We start from the raw sequence: 19,268 nt of genomic DNA on the forward strand, positions 1-19,268 counted from the left end.
AATTCATTGTCCATGCCATTTCAGTCACTAAGCTAGAATCTATTCAGGCCCCAGCAATGATTTATTTCTCATATATTCCTTGGCACCACAAAGGATCTCTTGTGGTCCAGGGAACCCACTTAAGGACTCTATACAGGCTCTTGGATACTCCATAAGGGAAAAGGAGCAGTTTTTTCTTATAACAGCCCATAATGGTTGTCTTCCTGCCCTGTCCAAAGTGTGCTCATCAGCCCTAGATCAGCAGGGTTGGGGGACCTGGGGCCCTCCAAATGTTTTTGGACTTGAATTCCCACCAGCCCCAGCCACGTGGCACTAGTCAAGGAATGGGATAGTGGTAGCCCAACTACAGGTTTCCCATCCTTTGTCTACAGCTAAGACTTGCCTTAATCTAAAGTAATCGTTGTTGATTTTTGGTCTCTTGTGACAGATGCACTTCTGAGCTCTTTGGGTAACAACTGGTTTACTGCAGATCCAACAGTGAATATGCAAAAACTGTAGCACTTTCAAATTGCTACTCTGATCAGGAAATAGAGCACCAAGACAAAAGTTTATGTGATAGCATCCTTTGGCAGAGGGAAATATTTAGGCTGATATTTGTTGGGATTGTGCTAATTTTGGCAGATGACAGGCACCATTCAAACATTTTCGATGACAATTTTCCTTCTTTTTCCACTGTGACTAATCCTTTGTGGTTTGGTTCTTCATGAGAAGTTGAAATCTGCCTCACTCTCTTTAGAGATGAAGCAGATGAATATTGAGCTATTTTAATTGGATTCCGGGACGTGGGTAGTGCTGTGGGTTAAACCACAGAGCCTAGGACTTACTGATCAGAAGGTCAGCGGTTCGAATCCCCGCAACGGGGTGAGCTCCCGTTGCCCGGTCCCTGCTCCTGCCAACCTAGCAATTTGAAAGCACGTCAAAGTGCAAGTAGATAAATAGGTACCGCTCCGGCAGGAAGGTAAACGGCGTTTCCGTGCGCTGCTCTGGTTTGCCAGAAGCAGCTTAGTCATGCTGGTCACATGACCGGAAGCTGTACGCCGGCTCCCTCGGCCAATAAAGCGAGATGAGCGCCGCAACCCCAGAGTTGGTCACGACTGGACCTAATGTTCAGGGGTCCCATTACATAATTGGATTCCAGATTACATGGAGTGGCGCATTGGTCCAAGTGGCCTGCGCTGGAATAGCCTTGGGTGACAGCATCATGCTTCTCAACCCACAATACTCTAACATGGTGTGCAGCTGTTTCAGTTGGGCAAGAGTAAAAATGTCCACTGGGTGCCTAGGAAGACGGTGCATAAGCACATATATATCCATTGTTGTAAAAGAGCAGAGGCTCTTGATGATGTTTGTTTCTTCTCAGTACTGATGGGCAGGAAAGCAAGTAGATCTTGCCTGGCACACGGTGCAAGCAACGAAGAACAACATATATTTCTGGCAGGAGTGTAGGAAGTGGAGAACTCTCCCCTTACAGCTGAAAAGAACAACATCTGGTTAAAAAGAAGACAACTGCCTCACAGTATCAGATAGGATCACCAAATCCAGGAAAATTAAAAGTACTAGCAGAAGAGAAATGTTTCTATTGCATTTTCCTCCTCACTTCGTTGTTTTTTTAAAGTTGCCCCTTAGAAGTTTTTTGTGTAGCCTGTTTTCTCATACAGATACAGTGGTACCTTGGTTTAAAAACAGCCCTGTTTACGAACTATTTGGTTTACGAACTCCGCAAAACCAGAAGTGGTGTCCTGGTTTGCAAACTTTACCTTGGTCTAAGAACAGAATCTGAACCGTGGAAGGGCACTGGTGGTGGGAGGCCTCATTAGGGAAAGCGCGCCTTGGTTTAAGAATGGACTTCCAGAACGGATTAGTTCATAAACCGAGGTACTGCTGTGCAGCTGCAACAAGGAGGCTTCCAGAGAGATATGGCAACACAAAATGATTATGGCGCTTAAGGTGGGAAGTGCACATCCCTAAGGAGGTTCAAGGCCTCTTGCTTCTCTCCCCCCCCCCCCCCCGGATGCTTCAAACATTTCTTGGTCCCTTCAGTTCTCCTCCTCCTCCCCCAAACATCAGACATTCTCATCCCCAAGGGAAAGAAAGCCCTCTAAGCATTCGTTCCACAGTAACAGACTGATTCCACCTATTTGAACGCAGCATACTTTTTCTCTCATGGATTCAAGCAGATGCCGTTTGTTTGTGGAACAGCAAGATCAGCAGTGACAAAGAAACAGCTGCAAAGTATTTGCAAATGGTAATTAGGATGCAACCAGAAAATAAACTGGATTTTTTTTTTATGTTGAAGAAAGATTTATATCATAAAATATCCAATGTACTGATCAATAATCCCATATCCATTTTGTATCATGGCCTGCAAGAATTATCTTTCAGCCAAATAACCAATAAATATCTGGTCCTTTGCCTTGGGCAGAAAAAAGCCTTTGGGCCAGCCGCACGTGGGCACAATCTTCACAGCCACCCAGAGGAAAAGCAAAAAGCAGCAGGAAGATGTGCCATCTCCTCGTTCTCGCTGTGTGCCCAGAGGGGCAAGTGAACAGGCAGCAACAGCTTTATGGAGCAGGACCAGTGGGCTGCAGGAGTCAGCCCTAGATCCCCCTTCAGGAGTGTGGACCTCAGACAGGTGCCCAGCAATGCCAGCCCTTGATTGCAGCTTCTGGAAGCTCCCGACCAAAGCTCACAAACAGGCCTTGCAAACAGGGGTGTTTGCAAGGGCGTTTAGCGGGGGGGGGGGGAGTACTGTCTCATGGTATGCATAGGACCAAGAGACATGGAGGGCGAAGAAGCTACTGCAGTGACCTGTAACACCTGTGGTATATTTGTCTTCCTGCTGGGGGAAATGCAACAGTACAGTTGTAGCAAGTGCCAGCTGGATGTCTTGCTGGAAGAGAAGGTACAGCAACTTGAGACCCGTCTAGTCACACTTTGAGCTACAGGACAACGTTCAGAGTTTCTTGACAGAGCTGAGTTGATTGTGACTGAACAGCAAGATGGATGGGGTGCCCATTGCAAGAGACTAAGCTCTGGAGGAATGTGATGCATGGAAGTAGGACAGCCAGAAGCCACGCAGTGTCCTTGGAGCTGCAAAATCACTTCCACACTCTCACTTCACACACTGATTCTGGGCCAGAGGAGCAGTTGCAGACCTCAGAAAACACCAAGGGGGCAGTGAAAGGTACAGCAGAGCACAGAATGATTCCTGCCACCCCTCAGAGACAGGATGAGTTGGACTTGCAGGAGTCCTTTTCCATTATTGACCCAACCCCTTCAGATCTCAGGATGAGCATGCCGATAACCCACTTTCGACCTTCCAAGGAGATGATATTGTAGAAAGGGAATTGCAGTCTGGAGAAGGCAAGCTGAGAGGAAGGAGCAGGAAGTACTCAAACCAAAAGGTTCCTGTCTCTGTAACCTAGCCTAGCAAAATGTAGATAAGCTCCAACAGACAAGAGGGGAAGACTCAAGAAGAGCAGTTGCAGACCTTTGAACACTCCAAGCAGGCTTTGGAAGGCACAGTGTTTAGAATGAGGAGGAAGAGATGAGTGGTGGTGATAGGTGACTCCCTGCTGAGAGGGACAGAGGCAGGAGGGTGTGGAGGAAACAGGGTGTCATGGGAGGTGTGCAAGAGATGGGCTGCACCTTACAGTGGTTAGCAAGAATATGTTTGCTAAGAGTCTCGCAAACCTGATGAGGAGAGCTTTATTTTATTTATAAATATTTTTATTAATTTCTAATTATTAAAATCCAATATAAACCACATTTTATCAATGTCAAATTACAATTTAAATTCAAATATACAGTGGTACCTTGGTTTACGAACTTAATCCGTTCCGGAAGTCCGTTCTTAAAACAAAGTGTTCTTAAACCAAGGCGCATTTTCCCATAGAAAGTAATGGAAAATGGATTAATCCATTCCAGACTTTTAAAAACAACTCCTAAAACAGCAATTCAACATGAATTTTACTATCTAATGAGACCATTGATCCATAAAATGAAAGCAATAATAAATGTACTGTACTACAAAATAAATAAAACAGTATTGTAAATGATAAAAATTAGAATTAAATTATTTTCTTACCTGCACTGATGATAGTCATTGTTTGGATGGGGGGCTTTTATCCATTTCCACAGTCAGTCAGTCAGTCAATCAATCAATCAATCAATCAAATCAGTAGCGGAACTGGGATCCACACAGACCCCTCCCCCATGCTGCTGCAGGAAATGCTCCCTAGAGGGCGCACCTTCTGCAGCAGCATGGGGGGGGGGGAGTTGCGCATCTGCCAACCTGGGGCTACTCAAGGGTTTGCAGTACCAGCACCTTTCCCCCTCAAAGGTTAAAAGTGTGGCACTTCATGGTGAGTACTGTGAGGGGAGAAAGACTTTCTGCTGGTCATCAGACGGTGGCTTTTCCACCTTCCAGCCCTGGGAGGCTTCCCAGACCAGGACTTTGAGAGCAGCCGAAGCCGTTGGGAAGAGAGGAGTTCAGGGATATTTGGAAAAAAATAATTTTATACTTTGTGTGTCCTTGTTTCTCAGTTTGATCCTTTTATATGGTTTTGTATGTTTTGTGGTATTTTATGCATTGTGATTTGCTATTATTTTTATTGATTGTAGATTAGTAATTCTTTATTGTAATTGATACGTGTAAACTGTAAACTGTTTAATTATTATTTGATGTTTAATTTTACTGTTTACTGTCAGATTATAATGAATCATTAAATATAGCTTTATTTGTTATAAGTTGTTTGCTTTAAAGTTATTCTGACTTTTTATATTGGATCAGCTTGTTGCTATTAATGTTTGATGTTTTATTATGTTTTTATAAGTGTTGGAAGCCGCCCAGAGTGGCTGGGGCAACCCAGCCAGATGGACAGGGTATAAATTAGAAAATATTATTTTTATAATATAGTACCAGCACCATTTTTCTTTTAAAAAAGCACTGGCACAATCCATGTTGAATTATTCACCGTCTTGAGTTTGCAAGCCAAGGGGGCTTTCGGTTATTCACGAGACAGCATTTGCAAATGTACTTCTTCATATGTACATGTTCACTTGCAGCATAAGCCTTTTAAATGAGCTGATTCATTATGCTATTCGTTGTTGTGGTGGCCTGACTGCTGTTTCTAAAGGGAGCTTATCTGAGTAGTTATTACAGCACAGCTGTTTAGATGGCTTGAAATGGATCAATATGGTTGATATGGAAGAGTAAGCGCGGTAGTTCTGGGGAGGCTGAGAAATCTGGCACTTAAATGGATGCAGTTAGTAGAAAGTGGCTGCGTCAATGGAGATGTGAGCCATTCTCTTCCATTACTGAAAGTTTTCCCCCTCTGCAGGCCTGGTTTGGTCACTGATGACAATTAGGCTGCCCTTTCTCCTGAAGCAAATCCTATTGAGTTCAATGAGACTTCCCTCCAGATAAGCAAGTAGAGAATTGCTGCCCAAGGCAAGTTTTTGACTCAGAGGCAGTGCTATAGAGTCATAATTTCCTGCTGTTAATGCATTTGTTGCTTGTATCACACTTGAATATTTAGTCAAACTAGATCTTCCAACCAAAGATCACTACAAGTTTCTTTGCAGCTGCTCACTTTCTTGCAGTGGCCTTGACTTAAATAGTAAAAGTCACTGTCCTAGTTCTTTTCTCTCTCTTCACTTTCTGCAGGTTTATTTGTTTTGTTTTGTGTTTTTTATTATTAAAGATTTTCTTGATTTACAAAAGTGTTTGCAATGTCTCTCTCTCGTATATTTTTTTCCCCATGTAACATTTTTACAAATCAGTTTCATTTGTTGAGACATTAGGAAGAAAAGGGGGAAAGAGGGGGAGGAGGAAAGATGGGTGAGAGTTGGGTCTGGTGGCCATGTTTCTATTTTACTTACTGTATGTGGGGTTTGGTGTCAGCATTGCTTGTGCAGGTTCTTTGCTGTTCACTTGTGTTCCTTTGGTGGTGAGAGAAGTTGGGGTTGGCCTAGGGTGTGGTTGTTCATTTGTGGTTGGCTGTGGTGGTCTTTGTTTTCATGTGAGTGGGGTGGGTGGGTGTTTTACATCAGGTTAGCCATATTGATTTGTATGCTGTTGGTGGATTTTTGTCATTGTCTTATTGGGCTGTATATTTGATAAAGGGGAGCCATACCAGGGTGAAGGTGTCTTCTTCTATTTGTCCCCGTGTCAGTTTCAGTTTATTGGTTAATTTTTCTAGTAGGGCTGTTTCCCATACTATTTGGTACCATTGGTCCATGCTTACTCCTGACCGGTCTCTCCAGTGTCCGGCTATGATGCTTCTGGCTGCTGAAAGTAGGTGGGTTATGAGTTCTTTGTGGTGTAAGTGGGCATTGTTGTCTTGGAAGATGTTTAAAGGTAAAGGTACCCCTGCCCGTATGGGCTAGTCTTGCCAGACTCTAGGGTTGTGCGCTCATCTCACTCTATAGGTCGGGAGCCAGCGCTGTCCGCAGACACTTCCAGGTCATGTGGCCAGCGTGACAAGCTGCATCTGGCGAGCCAGCGCAGCACACGGAATGCCGTTTACCTTCCCGCTGGTAAGCGGTCCCTATTTATCTACTTGCACCCGGGGGTGCTTTCGAACTGCTAGGTTGGCAGGCGCTGGGACCGAACGGCGGGAGCGCACCCCGCCACGGGGATTTGAACCGCCGACCATGCGATCGGCAAGTCCTAGGCGCTGAGGTTTTACCCACAGCGCCACCCGCGTCCCGCTGGAAGATGTTTAGTAAGGCCAATTCTGGGGTGGTTTTTAATACTTGTTTGGTTATTTTACTTATTTCTTGTATGGTTGTTGTCCAGCATAGTTGGATTTTGGGGCACTCCCACCACATGTGGAGGTATGTGCCTGTGGAGGTGCTCGGTCTCCAGCGTGACTGTCCTAGTTCTGTACTACGTCCTCTACTCACTTATTGCCCAACTCAGGAAAAGTCTGGCATGCTGGTTTCCCGTCAGGCCAGTGAGCATCTGCGGCCATGGTGAGCAATTTCTATTTGCGTTGTTATGTTGGGGACAAGGGCAAGTTCGGTCACGAGTTTCTCAAGTTCAAGTTCCGCCCTGATGGGGAACCGAGATATGCAAACAACAGCAATTATAAAAATGTCATGATCAGAAAAGAAGCCTATGTACACAAAAGTGTGAGGGAAGAGCTAGAGGACAATCGAGGACAGTGAAAACACAAAGAAGATGATGCATTATCACCTCCTCATGACAGAGTTGGTTGGCAGGAATTGTAACTGGTGATGAACACATCTCTTTCACCACATCAAAACTGGTTCTCTTATTGATGTAAATCAGTCCAAGGATCCAGAAGGTCTAAAAGTATTTTACTCAGTGCTTTTTTATATATAAAAAATGTTTATAGGTACTCTTATTTTCCTACTCATATTGAAATACTGCCCCTCATGAACCTGATGCTTAAGTTAAAACAATGAACCTGATGCTTAAGTTAAAACAATTCTTTAAAAAGATAGTTAAAAAGACTCTTCTTAAAAACCTAAAAACTCCCTTAAAAGAATCGAGTCTTTTAAAAGAATTGTTTTAATTTATTTTGACTACGGCAGACCAACACGGCTACCTACTAGAATCTGGTGCTTAAGTTTAGGGATAATGCAGCTCCATCTAGAGTCAACCTCACCTCCTAGGGCAGATGAACCACTCACAAATAGTACTTTCGTCTTATCAGAATTATCCCTCCTACAGGTTCTTATTGCTGCAGATTGTTATTCCCCTCCCCCAATATAGAAGCTAAGCACATCCTATGCCGATGCCATCATGCTAAATATGGAAACCACAGTGCTGTTTCTAAAGCAAAGCCACATTTTGATTTGTTACTGCCAAACATTTGTTTTTCTGAGTTGGATACATAGGGAAAATAAGCAATATCACCGCTTAGCTATGTTTATAAATAGAAATTTATCTTAATAACATTTTACTTTTGGCACAGACCTTTCTGAAAGTCCAAAAGCTGCTTGCAAAGTATTTGCACAAATGCATTTTTTCCCTTTGGGACTTCAGTGATACAATTTCCAGAGCAGCAGCAGCAACAATCGATCTGTTAAAAACTGTTAGTTAAAATGGTGCCCATGGGGTGGGCCCTGCTGGCCGTAGAGCAAGCAACAGAAATTGAGAGCTCCCAGAGAAAATACTTTAAAAGATGGATTTCTCACTCTGAAGTACAAGTATTATGAAGCAAATAAACTTTTCAAGCAGGAAATGTAGAAAATAAAGATATGGAAAAAGTGCAAAGAGAATTGATATTCTTGAAAAGAGAATTTTTTGAGCATAGTAATAAAAATTCCAAATTGCTGGCCAAAGCTGTACAGTCAAAAAAGTAAAGATTAGCCTAATAAAAGATAAAATGGGTAGTATTCACAACTTGATGAAAGATAAGTTGAGAGTATTTCAGGAGTTTTACCAAGAGTTAGCAGGTAACAATTCTTTGGGGAAAATGAAAGAATATATTGAGACACTGGAAGATGAAGCTAGAAAGGAGGGAACAGAAATAGGACCACGGGAAATTTCTCTTTGGGAAAGGGTGAAAGTAAGAAACCCTTTAAGCTCACACCAGAACGCGTGAAAGTCTGACTGAGGTCCCTGGAGTTGCCTCTCAGTCAGCTGTTTAGGCTGGCAGCGCAATCTTAACCATGTGGAGGACTTCCTTCCTAATAAGTCTGTTTAGAATTAAAGCCTCACCCGCTGGTCTGAGAGCTGGCAAAGAAAACGTGCTTTCCTTGGACATGCCAAATGTGATTCTTTTTGGTGCTCTTGTTTTGTAACTTCTGTCCAAAAGTAAATTGATCAGAATGCTTGGACTATTTCCCCCTGAATGGGCTTATGTTAAAAGAATGATAACAAACGAAACAAAAAAGCCAAAACATTTTTGAGGAAAGAGTGGAATTTATACTGTGGGAAAAGTTTTTCATGTGCCCATCTAAGGTGTCTGTATGGGACGGCTCCATGTGAAACTGGTAAAGCAAAGGGAGCTCCATGTTACTATAAATCACTCGGCTGTCATTGCACTCAGGGAATTTTTCTTGGGGCTGCTATTTAATAATCTAATGGGAACCAAAATCAGCTGTCATTCGTTTAAGGGAAAGGGTTGTTTAAAAAATTTAAAAAACTTAAAAAACAAACAAACCCTAAGAGCCCAGTTCCATAGTGCGACCTTTAAAAACAGAACAAATTTAAAGCAGGAGTAGCATGCCAGGTGGGACGCGGGTGGCGCTGTGGGTTAAACTACAGAGCCTAGGACTTGCCGATCAGAAGGTTGGTGGTTCAAATCCCCTCGACGGGGTGAGCTCCCGTTGCTCGGTCCCAGCTCCTGCCAAACTAGCAGTTCGAAAGCACGTCAAAGTGCAAGTAGATAAATAGGTACCGCTCTGGCGGGAAGATACACGGCGTTTCCGTGCGCTGCACTGCTTCGCCAGAAGCGGCTTAGTCATGCTGGCCATGTCTCAGGGACCCCCCCCCCATCATTCAGTTTGTACAAACTCGACACACACACACACTCACACATGACATATGCTATGCTTCTGTTATAAATTCATAGAAAATCAACCGTACATCGGATCTGCACCGTTCCACTTTTATTTTACTCCATGAAGGAAGGACTACAAAATGGGGAAGGTTTGATACAGGCCAGCCATAATCACTTGAGCATACCAGCACATACACAGGAGCCCTGCCCAGTTGCTATGCCAACCCTGATGGTCCTAGACAGAATACCATCAAGGTCATAAAGGACTTGCATATGGGAGTGGATTCAACACGGACTGGAACAAAGGACAATGATCAGCTCTTCCCTCTGGGGGCAGGAAACTGCAAACTCCCTTTTGTCATCTGGAAATGACTCATGGGGAGGGAGAGAGGAGGAACCAGCCAGGTGACAAGATACAGTAGTGCCCCGCAAGACGAATGCCTCGCAAGACAAAAAACTCGCTAGACGAAAGGGTTTTCCGTTTTTTGAGTCGTTCCGCAAGACGAATTTCCCTATGGGCTTGCTTCGCAAGACGAAATGTCTTGCGAGTTCTTGCGAGTTTGTTTCCTTTTTCTTAAAGCCGCTAAGCCGTTAATAGCCGCTAAGCCGCTAATAGCCGCTAAGCCGCTAATAGCCGTGCTTCGCAAGACGAAAAAACCGCAAGACGAAGAGACTCGCGGAACGAATTAATTTCGTCTTGCGAGGCACCACTGTACTCAGGTTACCTAAACAACTCCTTCCTCAACCCCTCCTTTTAGTGATGTGTCAATGATGTAGTCATGATGTAGTTGTGATGTAGTTCTAGGGGTGTAGTTTGGGGAATTAGTAACTAATAAAAGTTGGGGTCTTCTTTTGTTCTGTGCTTCCATTTTGTTTCACCTGGTGGCAGGTGGGAGTCCTGTCGCGACACTCTTCAATAAAGACCAAGCCTACTGGCTGCTGTTTTGCTCTGGTATTCCTGGCTGGTGTCCTTGTTTTTTTGTCCAAGGGAGCCCTCGGATTTCTCCGTTAACAGCCACATGACCTGGAAGCTGTACGCCAGCTCCCTCGGCCAATAAAGCGAGATGAGCGCCGCAACCCCAGAGTCAGCCACCACTGGACCTAATGGTCAGGGGTCCCTTCACCTTTACCTTTAGCATGCCAGGTGTTGTTGGACTCCAACTCCCATAACTCCCAGCCAGAATAGCCCAATGGTCAAAGATGATGGGAGTTGCAGTCCAAGGACATCTGGGGAGAGCTGCCCATTAGCCACCCAATTTTTTTATTTTAAATCAAGCCAGATTTCCAAATGTAGCCGCGATGATGACATTCTAATCTCCTGAAGGAGGAAGGTGGCGTGTAAGACTCAGTTCAGATGTCATGGAGCTGAACATTGTGGGTTTGTAAACTCTGCCCCCCTCCCGCCTTGGGCTTCTGCACCCCATTCCTTCTTTGGGTGTGAGATAACCCTAGTATTCTCTTAATAATTGAATCAGATAAATTGGTTACAGTTGAACTGCTTCCAAATTAGGAATTGAAACCCACTTAAAATTGTGATTTCAGTTCCAGGTCTAGGGGCAGACGATGGCCAGTGGAAACTACAGTTTTTTCTGATTCAGATGTCTTGGTAAACTATGGCTATTTCCAACATGGAAAGGGGAGGGGAAGGGGCACATGGAGGCAGGTAGAGGAGGAGGAGGAGTATGTGAGCCAACATACTGAGGATTTATATTCCTGTGCCACATTTCCATATTAACTTTGATATTAAAAGACCTGTGATGCCTCAGTCAGTCTGATATAAAGCCCGAAATTAGTCGTCTTGCTTGATTATATCTTTAGGCGCTAGGCCATTCCTCTTCTCCCAGGCCTTTGGCTAATCTATGGCCTTTTAAATTGTGTGTGTGTGTCAGTTATTGTTTTTGTTTGTTACTATGGTGTGTATTCTTGTATGTTTATATTGTAAACTGACCGATCTTTGAATAAAGGGTAGTAGAGAAATTTAATTAATTAATTAAGGCTTGCAAACTATTTTTTTCTGCCAAGAATCCAGTGCCTGCTGTCTTCAAGTGCCTGTAACTCAACAGGGAGGGGCCTTTCTCTTTCCCTTAAACAGAAAAAATGCTTGTGCATGTGATTTTTGAAGGTATTTGGGGTGAAAGCAGGTGTGTGCGCGCATGCAGAAAATGACATTCAATCTGAAATGTGTCTGCTCATAAATCTTCTTTTCAACAAAGTATCATGTCTCAGTTAGAGCAAATGTGAAGAGCTCTTTGCTATCATGAGTGAGACAAACAGAAAAAGGTCAACTCTGGGTAAAAAGAGCATTTTGGAAATCATTGTTTATACTTTGGCACCACATAATCCTGCCAGAACCCACACGGCTTCTGAGAAGCAACTTTTTGAAATTTGTGTGCAGCAGAAGATAAAAGCTCCAAAAATGGATCTGCCTGGAGAATCTAGCGCTCAGGTGGTGAAGCACCTGCCCTCAAAACATCTTCCTCCCCAGTGACCATGTCTTCTCTCTCTATCTCTCTGTCCTTGCAGTAAGTGGTGAGGAAAATAAAAACAGCCTTGCAGTTTGGGTTTTAGCTTAGTATCTTATTTTCGTTGTGTAGGCAATTGATATGTAATTCCTTTGCAGAGCCAGACTCTTAGGAAGTGATTCTGAGGATAAGCAGCTCTGGCTCAGACGAAGGCCAAATGGCTGCAGTGCTTCCTTGGTGCAGACCCAAGTTCTTCATCCTTCTTTTATAGGAAGTACTCTAAAGATAATGCTATTTTGAGCACCTACTGATTATAAAAGACTTTACTAGATAAGGAAAAAAAGAAACAGTGATAAACAAATGCAAAGAGAATGGCTTCATGGCGCCTCCAAAGAGATAAAGCTGTCTAGATGGCAGTGCTAACTGGGCCAACTGTTACAGGAGACATACACAGCAATGTCTAGTTAATTGCTCCTCACCCAAACTAATTTATTGGTTGAACTCATACACAGATGTTCCACACCCATTTTTTAAAGTTTAGACTGGAATGTTTTGTCACTTTGGTTTTTAGCAACAGCAGTTTACACTTGTTTCCATTATAAGATCCAGCACCAATTATTTTGTCTGCAAGAAGTGAATGCTTCTGGAGTGACACCTCAGGGAGTGATTTCAAGATTATTATTTCTAGAAGTGAGTCAAAAGTGCAGTAAAATACAGTTCCGAAGACTGTAACAAATTAGTAAAGCAACATAAATACGAATTCTTCATTTAGTATTTATCTTCACAGCATGCCTTTTCACAGTCCATTCATTATAACTCCACTTTGTCAGCCTTGTCAATAACTTCCTCTGGAAACATAAGAGCCAAAGGATAACACAAAGTTATCCCAAAGTGCTGCAGCGACTCTGCGTTACTCAATAAACTGGAAGAACAAAATTACCATTTTATTGTTATACTTGTTTAGTCAAAAGCCACACTAAAAGTGTTGACTAAAGAGAGATCATTTTAAATTACAAATAATATTTGTGAGGAGTAAGGAAGCCGTAAAGGCACTCAGTACAAGGAGGGTAGGCAGAAAAACCCCAAACACTTCTCTCTTCATTTTCTAATTTTCATTTTCTCGGCAAACCACTGGTCTTGGTTTTCCTCATTACCGCATCTAGGTCTTCAGAGTCCATCAGGAACTCTGCGAGTTCGCTTGTGTGCAATGCTGAAGGCAGGAAGCCAAAGGTTGTCGTCCTTGAAGGCCACTCATAACAGTTGGGCAGGTGCTTCTTAGCCTACGGAAGTTGGATCAAATGCTCTTGGTTATTTGTAGCATTTGTTAGAAGGGGCACATTAAAAAGATCTGAGTATAATATAACAGCTTTTATGGATCCTCTAATGTGAAACATCTTTAGGATTCCTTCAGACAGATTCTGAAGCAATTTCCTTGTGTCATAATAAGCTCCCTCCACGGAATATTTTATTTGCGGATTGCATTGAATATTTCATTTTCTGAGACTGAGGGGAAGGCTGGAGTTGCCTCTGTTTCCCCTTTAATATCTCTGTGGCACAATGCAGTTATCTGCATGAAAATCTTGTTCTGTACGAAATATTATTCTCTGCCAAGTGTTATTCTGAAGTGATTTCCCCAAGGAGAAACACTCAGCCACCTTCTACATTTCCTACTTTTAAGAGTGTCAGAAAGCTTCTGTCTGCCATTTGGTTTCTTTCTAACTTGTGTTCATAGAAATAGCAAAGTTGTTGGGAAATGTACAGTATCTTTTAGGGCAAATCATGTAACAGAATGAAAATATAAAAATGCCTTGCTTAACATGTAAAGAACACTTGTCATAACAAAATAGAACGTTACGAACTCCAGAACAATAGTGAGTGGGAATGACTGAAGTGTCACGTTTGTTTTTCTGCAATTCTACATAATATGATGAGCTATGTTTAGGTCGACCACTTACGGCGTAGAGCTTTCTCTGGGGGTGTATCTCTTTTTTCTGGGGTTGGTGTTTTTTTTGGGGGGGGCATTGTGTCTTGTGCTGAACAGCAGGTAGACGATAAAGGTGGGAGTCTCTAGGGATGGAAGGATCTGTCAGTTTTGGCCGTCTTGGTTTTGCACTTTTCCAAAGTTAAATTCAGTTCTCCACATTTTGCAGCAATTTACTATTTGTTTAAATTCATCATTTTCATGCATATTTCTCCTAATAAACACATTTTTATATGCAGTTCCCCTTAATATTTCTCTGTTATTGTGATTGATTGGTAAACTGCACAGCAGAATTTGGATAAGTGCAAATTTGAAGGATAGCTGTGTTTCATTTGCATGTTGTTTCAGAAAGTGCAGATTTGATAGATTTACTCTGAACGAGACCTGAATTTCTCTCTGTTCCTGGGGCTGCTTGACTTACCAGGGTACATTTTGTGAAAGTAATGGCTCCCTCCTCTCCCCTAGATTGTACATGAGCTGTGATAGATGTTTCCCACTGTGTGATATTTCACTGAGTGCTCCCATTGCCAGTGCTTCTTGCTCATGATTATTTTGGATTTGCTTTAATTGCTATGTAAATTGAGTCCCTGCTGGCACATTCGCTTTCCCCCTTGCTTCTTTTGATACTGTGAGCTTGCTTTTAAATGATGAAGAACATCGTGGTTGATGGGAGGACTCAAATGCTCTTGTTTATTTATGCAAGAATACTAGGATGTGCTAACTAGGGTTGCCAAATCTTGAAGACAATTAATTAATAACCAAAGTTAATTAATTAATTGAACTAATAATTATCAGCCCAGAGTTGCCACTCATTTATTGCATCATTCTGCATCCAACGCTTATGGGATGGCCATAAACACACATTTGATCCCTGAAACAGCAGGGTTTTTATTTGTTTTGTCACACTGAAACACTTCTGGCCCAGCAGCATTAATCCAAGTGATATGTCTCCAGGCCCGCCCGTCTCTTTCCCTGGCTGGGGCTGGCTGTGGACACGGTGCGCAGAGCAGCTCTCCGCCGCAGCTCCAGCCAGCCTGAGCCAGGGAAGAGGCACGCAGGCTGGCAGCGGCACTGATGATGGCGGGCTGGGGGCAGAGGCAGGACCCAGCTCCCACCTCATCTTCCAGTGGCTCTCCTCTGCACACTCTCCTCCGGCCAAAGCGACCGCTCCACATAGCGCTTCCGGGGCACAGCAGTTCAACGCCATCACCCTCCCAAGTGTGCATGTGCCAAAAAGAAAGAAAGAAACTGGACATTTCCTGTAAAATGTTGGTCCCAAAATGTTAGTCCCCAAAGAAGAAATGATTGGGAAAACACAGATATATGGCAACCCTATTTAACCATATCCTCTTGCTTTTGGATCACTCTGAAGTCACAGAGCATTGTAAATTAATAATAATAATATAATAATAATAATAACTTTATTGTCATTGCCCCCTCTCGGGGACAACGAAATTACTTGACTGCTCCATAAAAACACTAATTAAAACAATACAGTATAGTACAGCAAGGAAGATTAGATGACTTTCAAAGTCCAGGCTTCCCATTCAGGGCCGAGATCGCTCTGGAGAAGAAGCTATTCTTAAATTAGCAGCCACTTCTGGGTATAAAAATATTAGTTGTGCCACTGGCATTCATTTTCAGATAAAATGACCTACTTGTTCCATACACGTCCCAGCCAAGGCACTGCACACAGCAGGTAGTTGATTATTGTGAAAAGCAATCACTTACAGTAGCTTCTCTGCAGGACTCTATGAGTACACTTGCATTCAAGTTCTAGCATTGAGGCATCTGTTCCCAGTCTGCTTTCCAGCAACAGGGCACCACACACGGCAGCAGCTGCTGCTGCTCTTCCCTCTTCAGTCTTCTCCTGGTTCTAGGAGACAGTGGGGCAGATGGTGGGGGTCCACTCATCCCTCCATTTTGCTACTCCAAGCCCATTGTTCTGCCCTCCATCCCTGAGAGCTCTGACTATTCTTCTGACCCTGGTTCCTGCCTCCTGGGGGGGTCACTGCACCCCTAAATTGATGGGTCCCTCTCCCAAGTCAGTTTCCAGCCCCCAGCATCCAACACACATGCGTCTGAGTCCTGCTTGACCTTTGAACCATCTGTTTTTATCTTGCTGTGCTTAAGAAACGTATGGAGAGTGAATTCCCCACCCCGGTATGTGCTTTGGAATCCACAGGTGGGTCATAATATCTGCATAGGAAACTATGTGCATACAGATCATGCAGTAGGAATTTATGCACACATTAATTTCACATGCCTATGAACATATGAAGAAATGGGCATGTGAAGAAATGGAGCTCCCTCCCCCAAACATTCATTGAAAACCTGAACAGGGCTTTTGTCTTTCCGATCAAAAATTAAAAATAAAAATGCTCAGTTACTGTATTTTTCGCTCTGTAAGACACACTTTTCCCCTCCTAAAAAGTAAGGGGAAATGTGTGTGCGTCTTATGGAGCGAATGCAGGTTGCACAGCTAACCCAGAAGCCAGAACAGCGAGAGGGATCGCTGCACAGCGCTCCCTCTCGCTGTTCTAGCTTCTGGCTTAGCCTGTCAGTCCCTTCCCCCACCTCCCTGAAAAGCCCCCAAGAGGGGCTTTAAAGAGGGAGCACGCTCCACGCTCTGCTCAGCACTCCTTTTAAATAATATGTTTTCTTGCATTCCCCCTCTACAAACTAGGTGTATCTTATGGTCAGGTGCGTCTTACGGAGCGAAAAATACAGTATATGTAGTCATTACAATCATTTAGAAATACTAAAGACAAACTGCTCTGGTTGTCGTTTACCTTGGAGCTCTGAATGTTGACACCTGAAAGAATATTGAATTCTGCAGGTTTTGTTGCTGATTTACTCTTGTTGATTTTCTAACTTGCCATAATTTTAGGAGCATACCTAAGGCATTTTAAATGTAGTGTGGCACAGAGCAATTATGCATCATGCAGGTAGACTAATAAAGAAGCTGTAGCTGCAACTTTGGGCAGACAAACAGCATACATTGAAAGCACACGCCTTTACCAAAGAATCCTGGGAACTGTAGTTTTTTAAGGGTGCTCAAAATTGTAGCTCTTAGAGGGTGAAACAGTTCTCGTGATTCCTGGGTGGGGGGAGACACATGCTCTAACTGTGTGTTGAATGTGCCTTATATATACTGTGTGGCTCTGCCCACAGCTGAGTGTACACTTTGGTGGCAATTCCTGCTTTTCCTCTCTGTAATGTGCGAAATGGGCCCTAATTGCGGCTGCCTACTAACAAGTGTCCTTTTCTCTTTTTCAGCTGGTATGGGGAGCTGACCAATTGTACCTACCAGATTGCTGGGAGAATGCATTGCTTCTGGCCAAACCAGCTGGTGGATGAATTCTTCATAGCGATTCACAAGCACTACTTCAAAAACTGCCCTGTCTCGGGAAGGGCTTTGAGAGACCCCCCGAACACCATATTGTGCCCCTTCATATTGGTACCCATTTTTGTCACGCTGCTCATGACAGCACTGGTGGTATGGCGGAGCAAACGCAGTGAAGGCATTGTCTGAAGTTCTTCACAACCCCAAAGTCTCCGACCCAGAGAAGCGACTGAAGCAGAACCCCAAGCAAGCTGTGCTGAGGAACAGCTTTGTTACTCCTCTTGTGAACACCCAAAAAAGAGTATTTCTAGGCAACGCTACCCAGAGAAAAATGTTGTAACTCCACATTCTCTAGCTAACAAGAATTTTGCTGAAGCCAAGAAAAAGCATCAAGGACTGAACCACTTTTTTCAACAGCCAAATTCTTTTCCTGTATTCATGATTTGATCATGCTAAGGGCATGCCTGCACCAACGTCTCCTTCAGACTCCCTTTGCCTTTGGGTTATTTCTGGTTTTCTCTAGATGCCCTTCAGCCACACATACTTACAGCGGACCCTCGGGTTACGTTACCTTTGGGTAACGTAACTTTCAGGTTGCAAACGCGGCAAACCCAGAAGTGTATAGTTGCGGGTTTCGCCACGAGTGCATGTGCAGAGGCGCTCTATTGCGCTGTGCGCAGAACTGGTGCCTCATGTTGCGGACTTTTCAGGGTACAGAAGGACCCCCTGAATGAATTAAGTTCGTATCCGGAGGGTCCACTGTATTTAGGACTGTGGACTGTTCTTTGGGTTAGGTAACTTGCAGCTGGGAACCATCTTGGAAAGGCACCCTCCATCTTTGTGGAACTGAGAAGTGACCGGGGCTGTGCAATATCGGAATAGAACAAAAGAAAGCAAAGTTCCAGCTCTAGGAGAACAGCAGAGCAGTGGCCAGAATGAGAGCAGGAGATTTGTACAAACAAGTATAAGGTGTATAATATGAAGAGCAAGACCACATTAAAGCAGCCTAAACTTTCAAATGTTGTGGTGTGTACCAATTAGGACACTGTCAGGATGCCTTGTAAAGAGCAGAAGTTAATTGTAGTGCATTCTGGAGTAAATGACACACAAAGCCAGCTGGTGCAGGCATGTCCTCAATTCATTTTGACTGCTGACAGTGGAGGAGATGAAGCTCTAGCAAATTATTATTTATATGTTTTGCCAATAATCAGCCACATAATGTATTCTGTGAGGAACCATTCTGTAGCAATTAAAATGTATCCTAGGTCTTTGAAAAGTTGGATTTGAATTTTTATGAACTTCTGTCATTAATTAGTAAATAAATTATTGCTAACATTGTTTGCAAACAGCAGCCGCAAAACCCTAACAGTTTATTAACATTGGAGGAATTCCCTACCAAGTAATTACCATTTGCAGGACTTTCATGTCATTGATGTGACATGAATGTGCGAGAGAGAGAATGGAATCCGATGTCAAGTATCCATTGTAATTTTAAATAACAGGATTCTGTTTTGGTATCTGAGGAAGACTTGCTGCTGTAGCAACACAGATCACTTATTCTTTTAAAGTAAGTGAATAAAATGCAACCAAAATGTAGAAGTTTGCTGAAAAAAGCCAAGCTTTTACTTTACATTTCATATAATAGCACACCCCACACACCCCTTCACTCAAAGAAGTCTCAAGCTTTCCAGACGGTGGACTCTCCTGGGGAAATGTAATATGTGAACCAGATTAGCAGATACTGTCAACAAAAATTCATGTGCTCTCAGCAAACCAGAGGGATTTGTGACTTGAGGGCTGACTGGAGCAGTGCTGAACTCCCATTCAAAAGCTCTGCCCAACCCCCTGTCCATCCCTGAAGAGTCTATGGTGCCCTGGTGGGTAGCCGGGACAGAGGGTAGGTGAGAGTTCAGTAACATCTAGAGGGCCACAGGTTTCCCATTCCTGCCGAGGACATAAGGTGGGAACAGAGCCTGGGAACTAAGAAGGAAATACTAGCA

General features: G+C 43.5%; 1 protein-coding gene across 1 annotated transcript in view; it reads left to right on the forward strand.

Annotated features, from left to right (window-relative positions):
• Positions 1-18,544, forward strand: part of RAMP1 (receptor activity modifying protein 1) — a 38,207-nt gene extending 19,663 nt beyond the window's left edge. Inside the window, exon 3 of the mRNA XM_028704534.2 lies at positions 17,202-18,544. Within this exon, the coding sequence (XP_028560367.1) occupies positions 17,202-17,457 (256 nt within the window). The 3' untranslated portion in view covers positions 17,458-18,544. The remainder of the gene's footprint in view (positions 1-17,201) is intronic.
• Positions 18,545-19,268: the final 724 nt, after the last annotated feature.

This window comes from Podarcis muralis, chromosome 1 (assembly GCF_964188315.1).
Source record: "Podarcis muralis chromosome 1, rPodMur119.hap1.1, whole genome shotgun sequence".
NCBI classification, from domain to species: Eukaryota; Metazoa; Chordata; class Lepidosauria; order Squamata; family Lacertidae; genus Podarcis; species Podarcis muralis.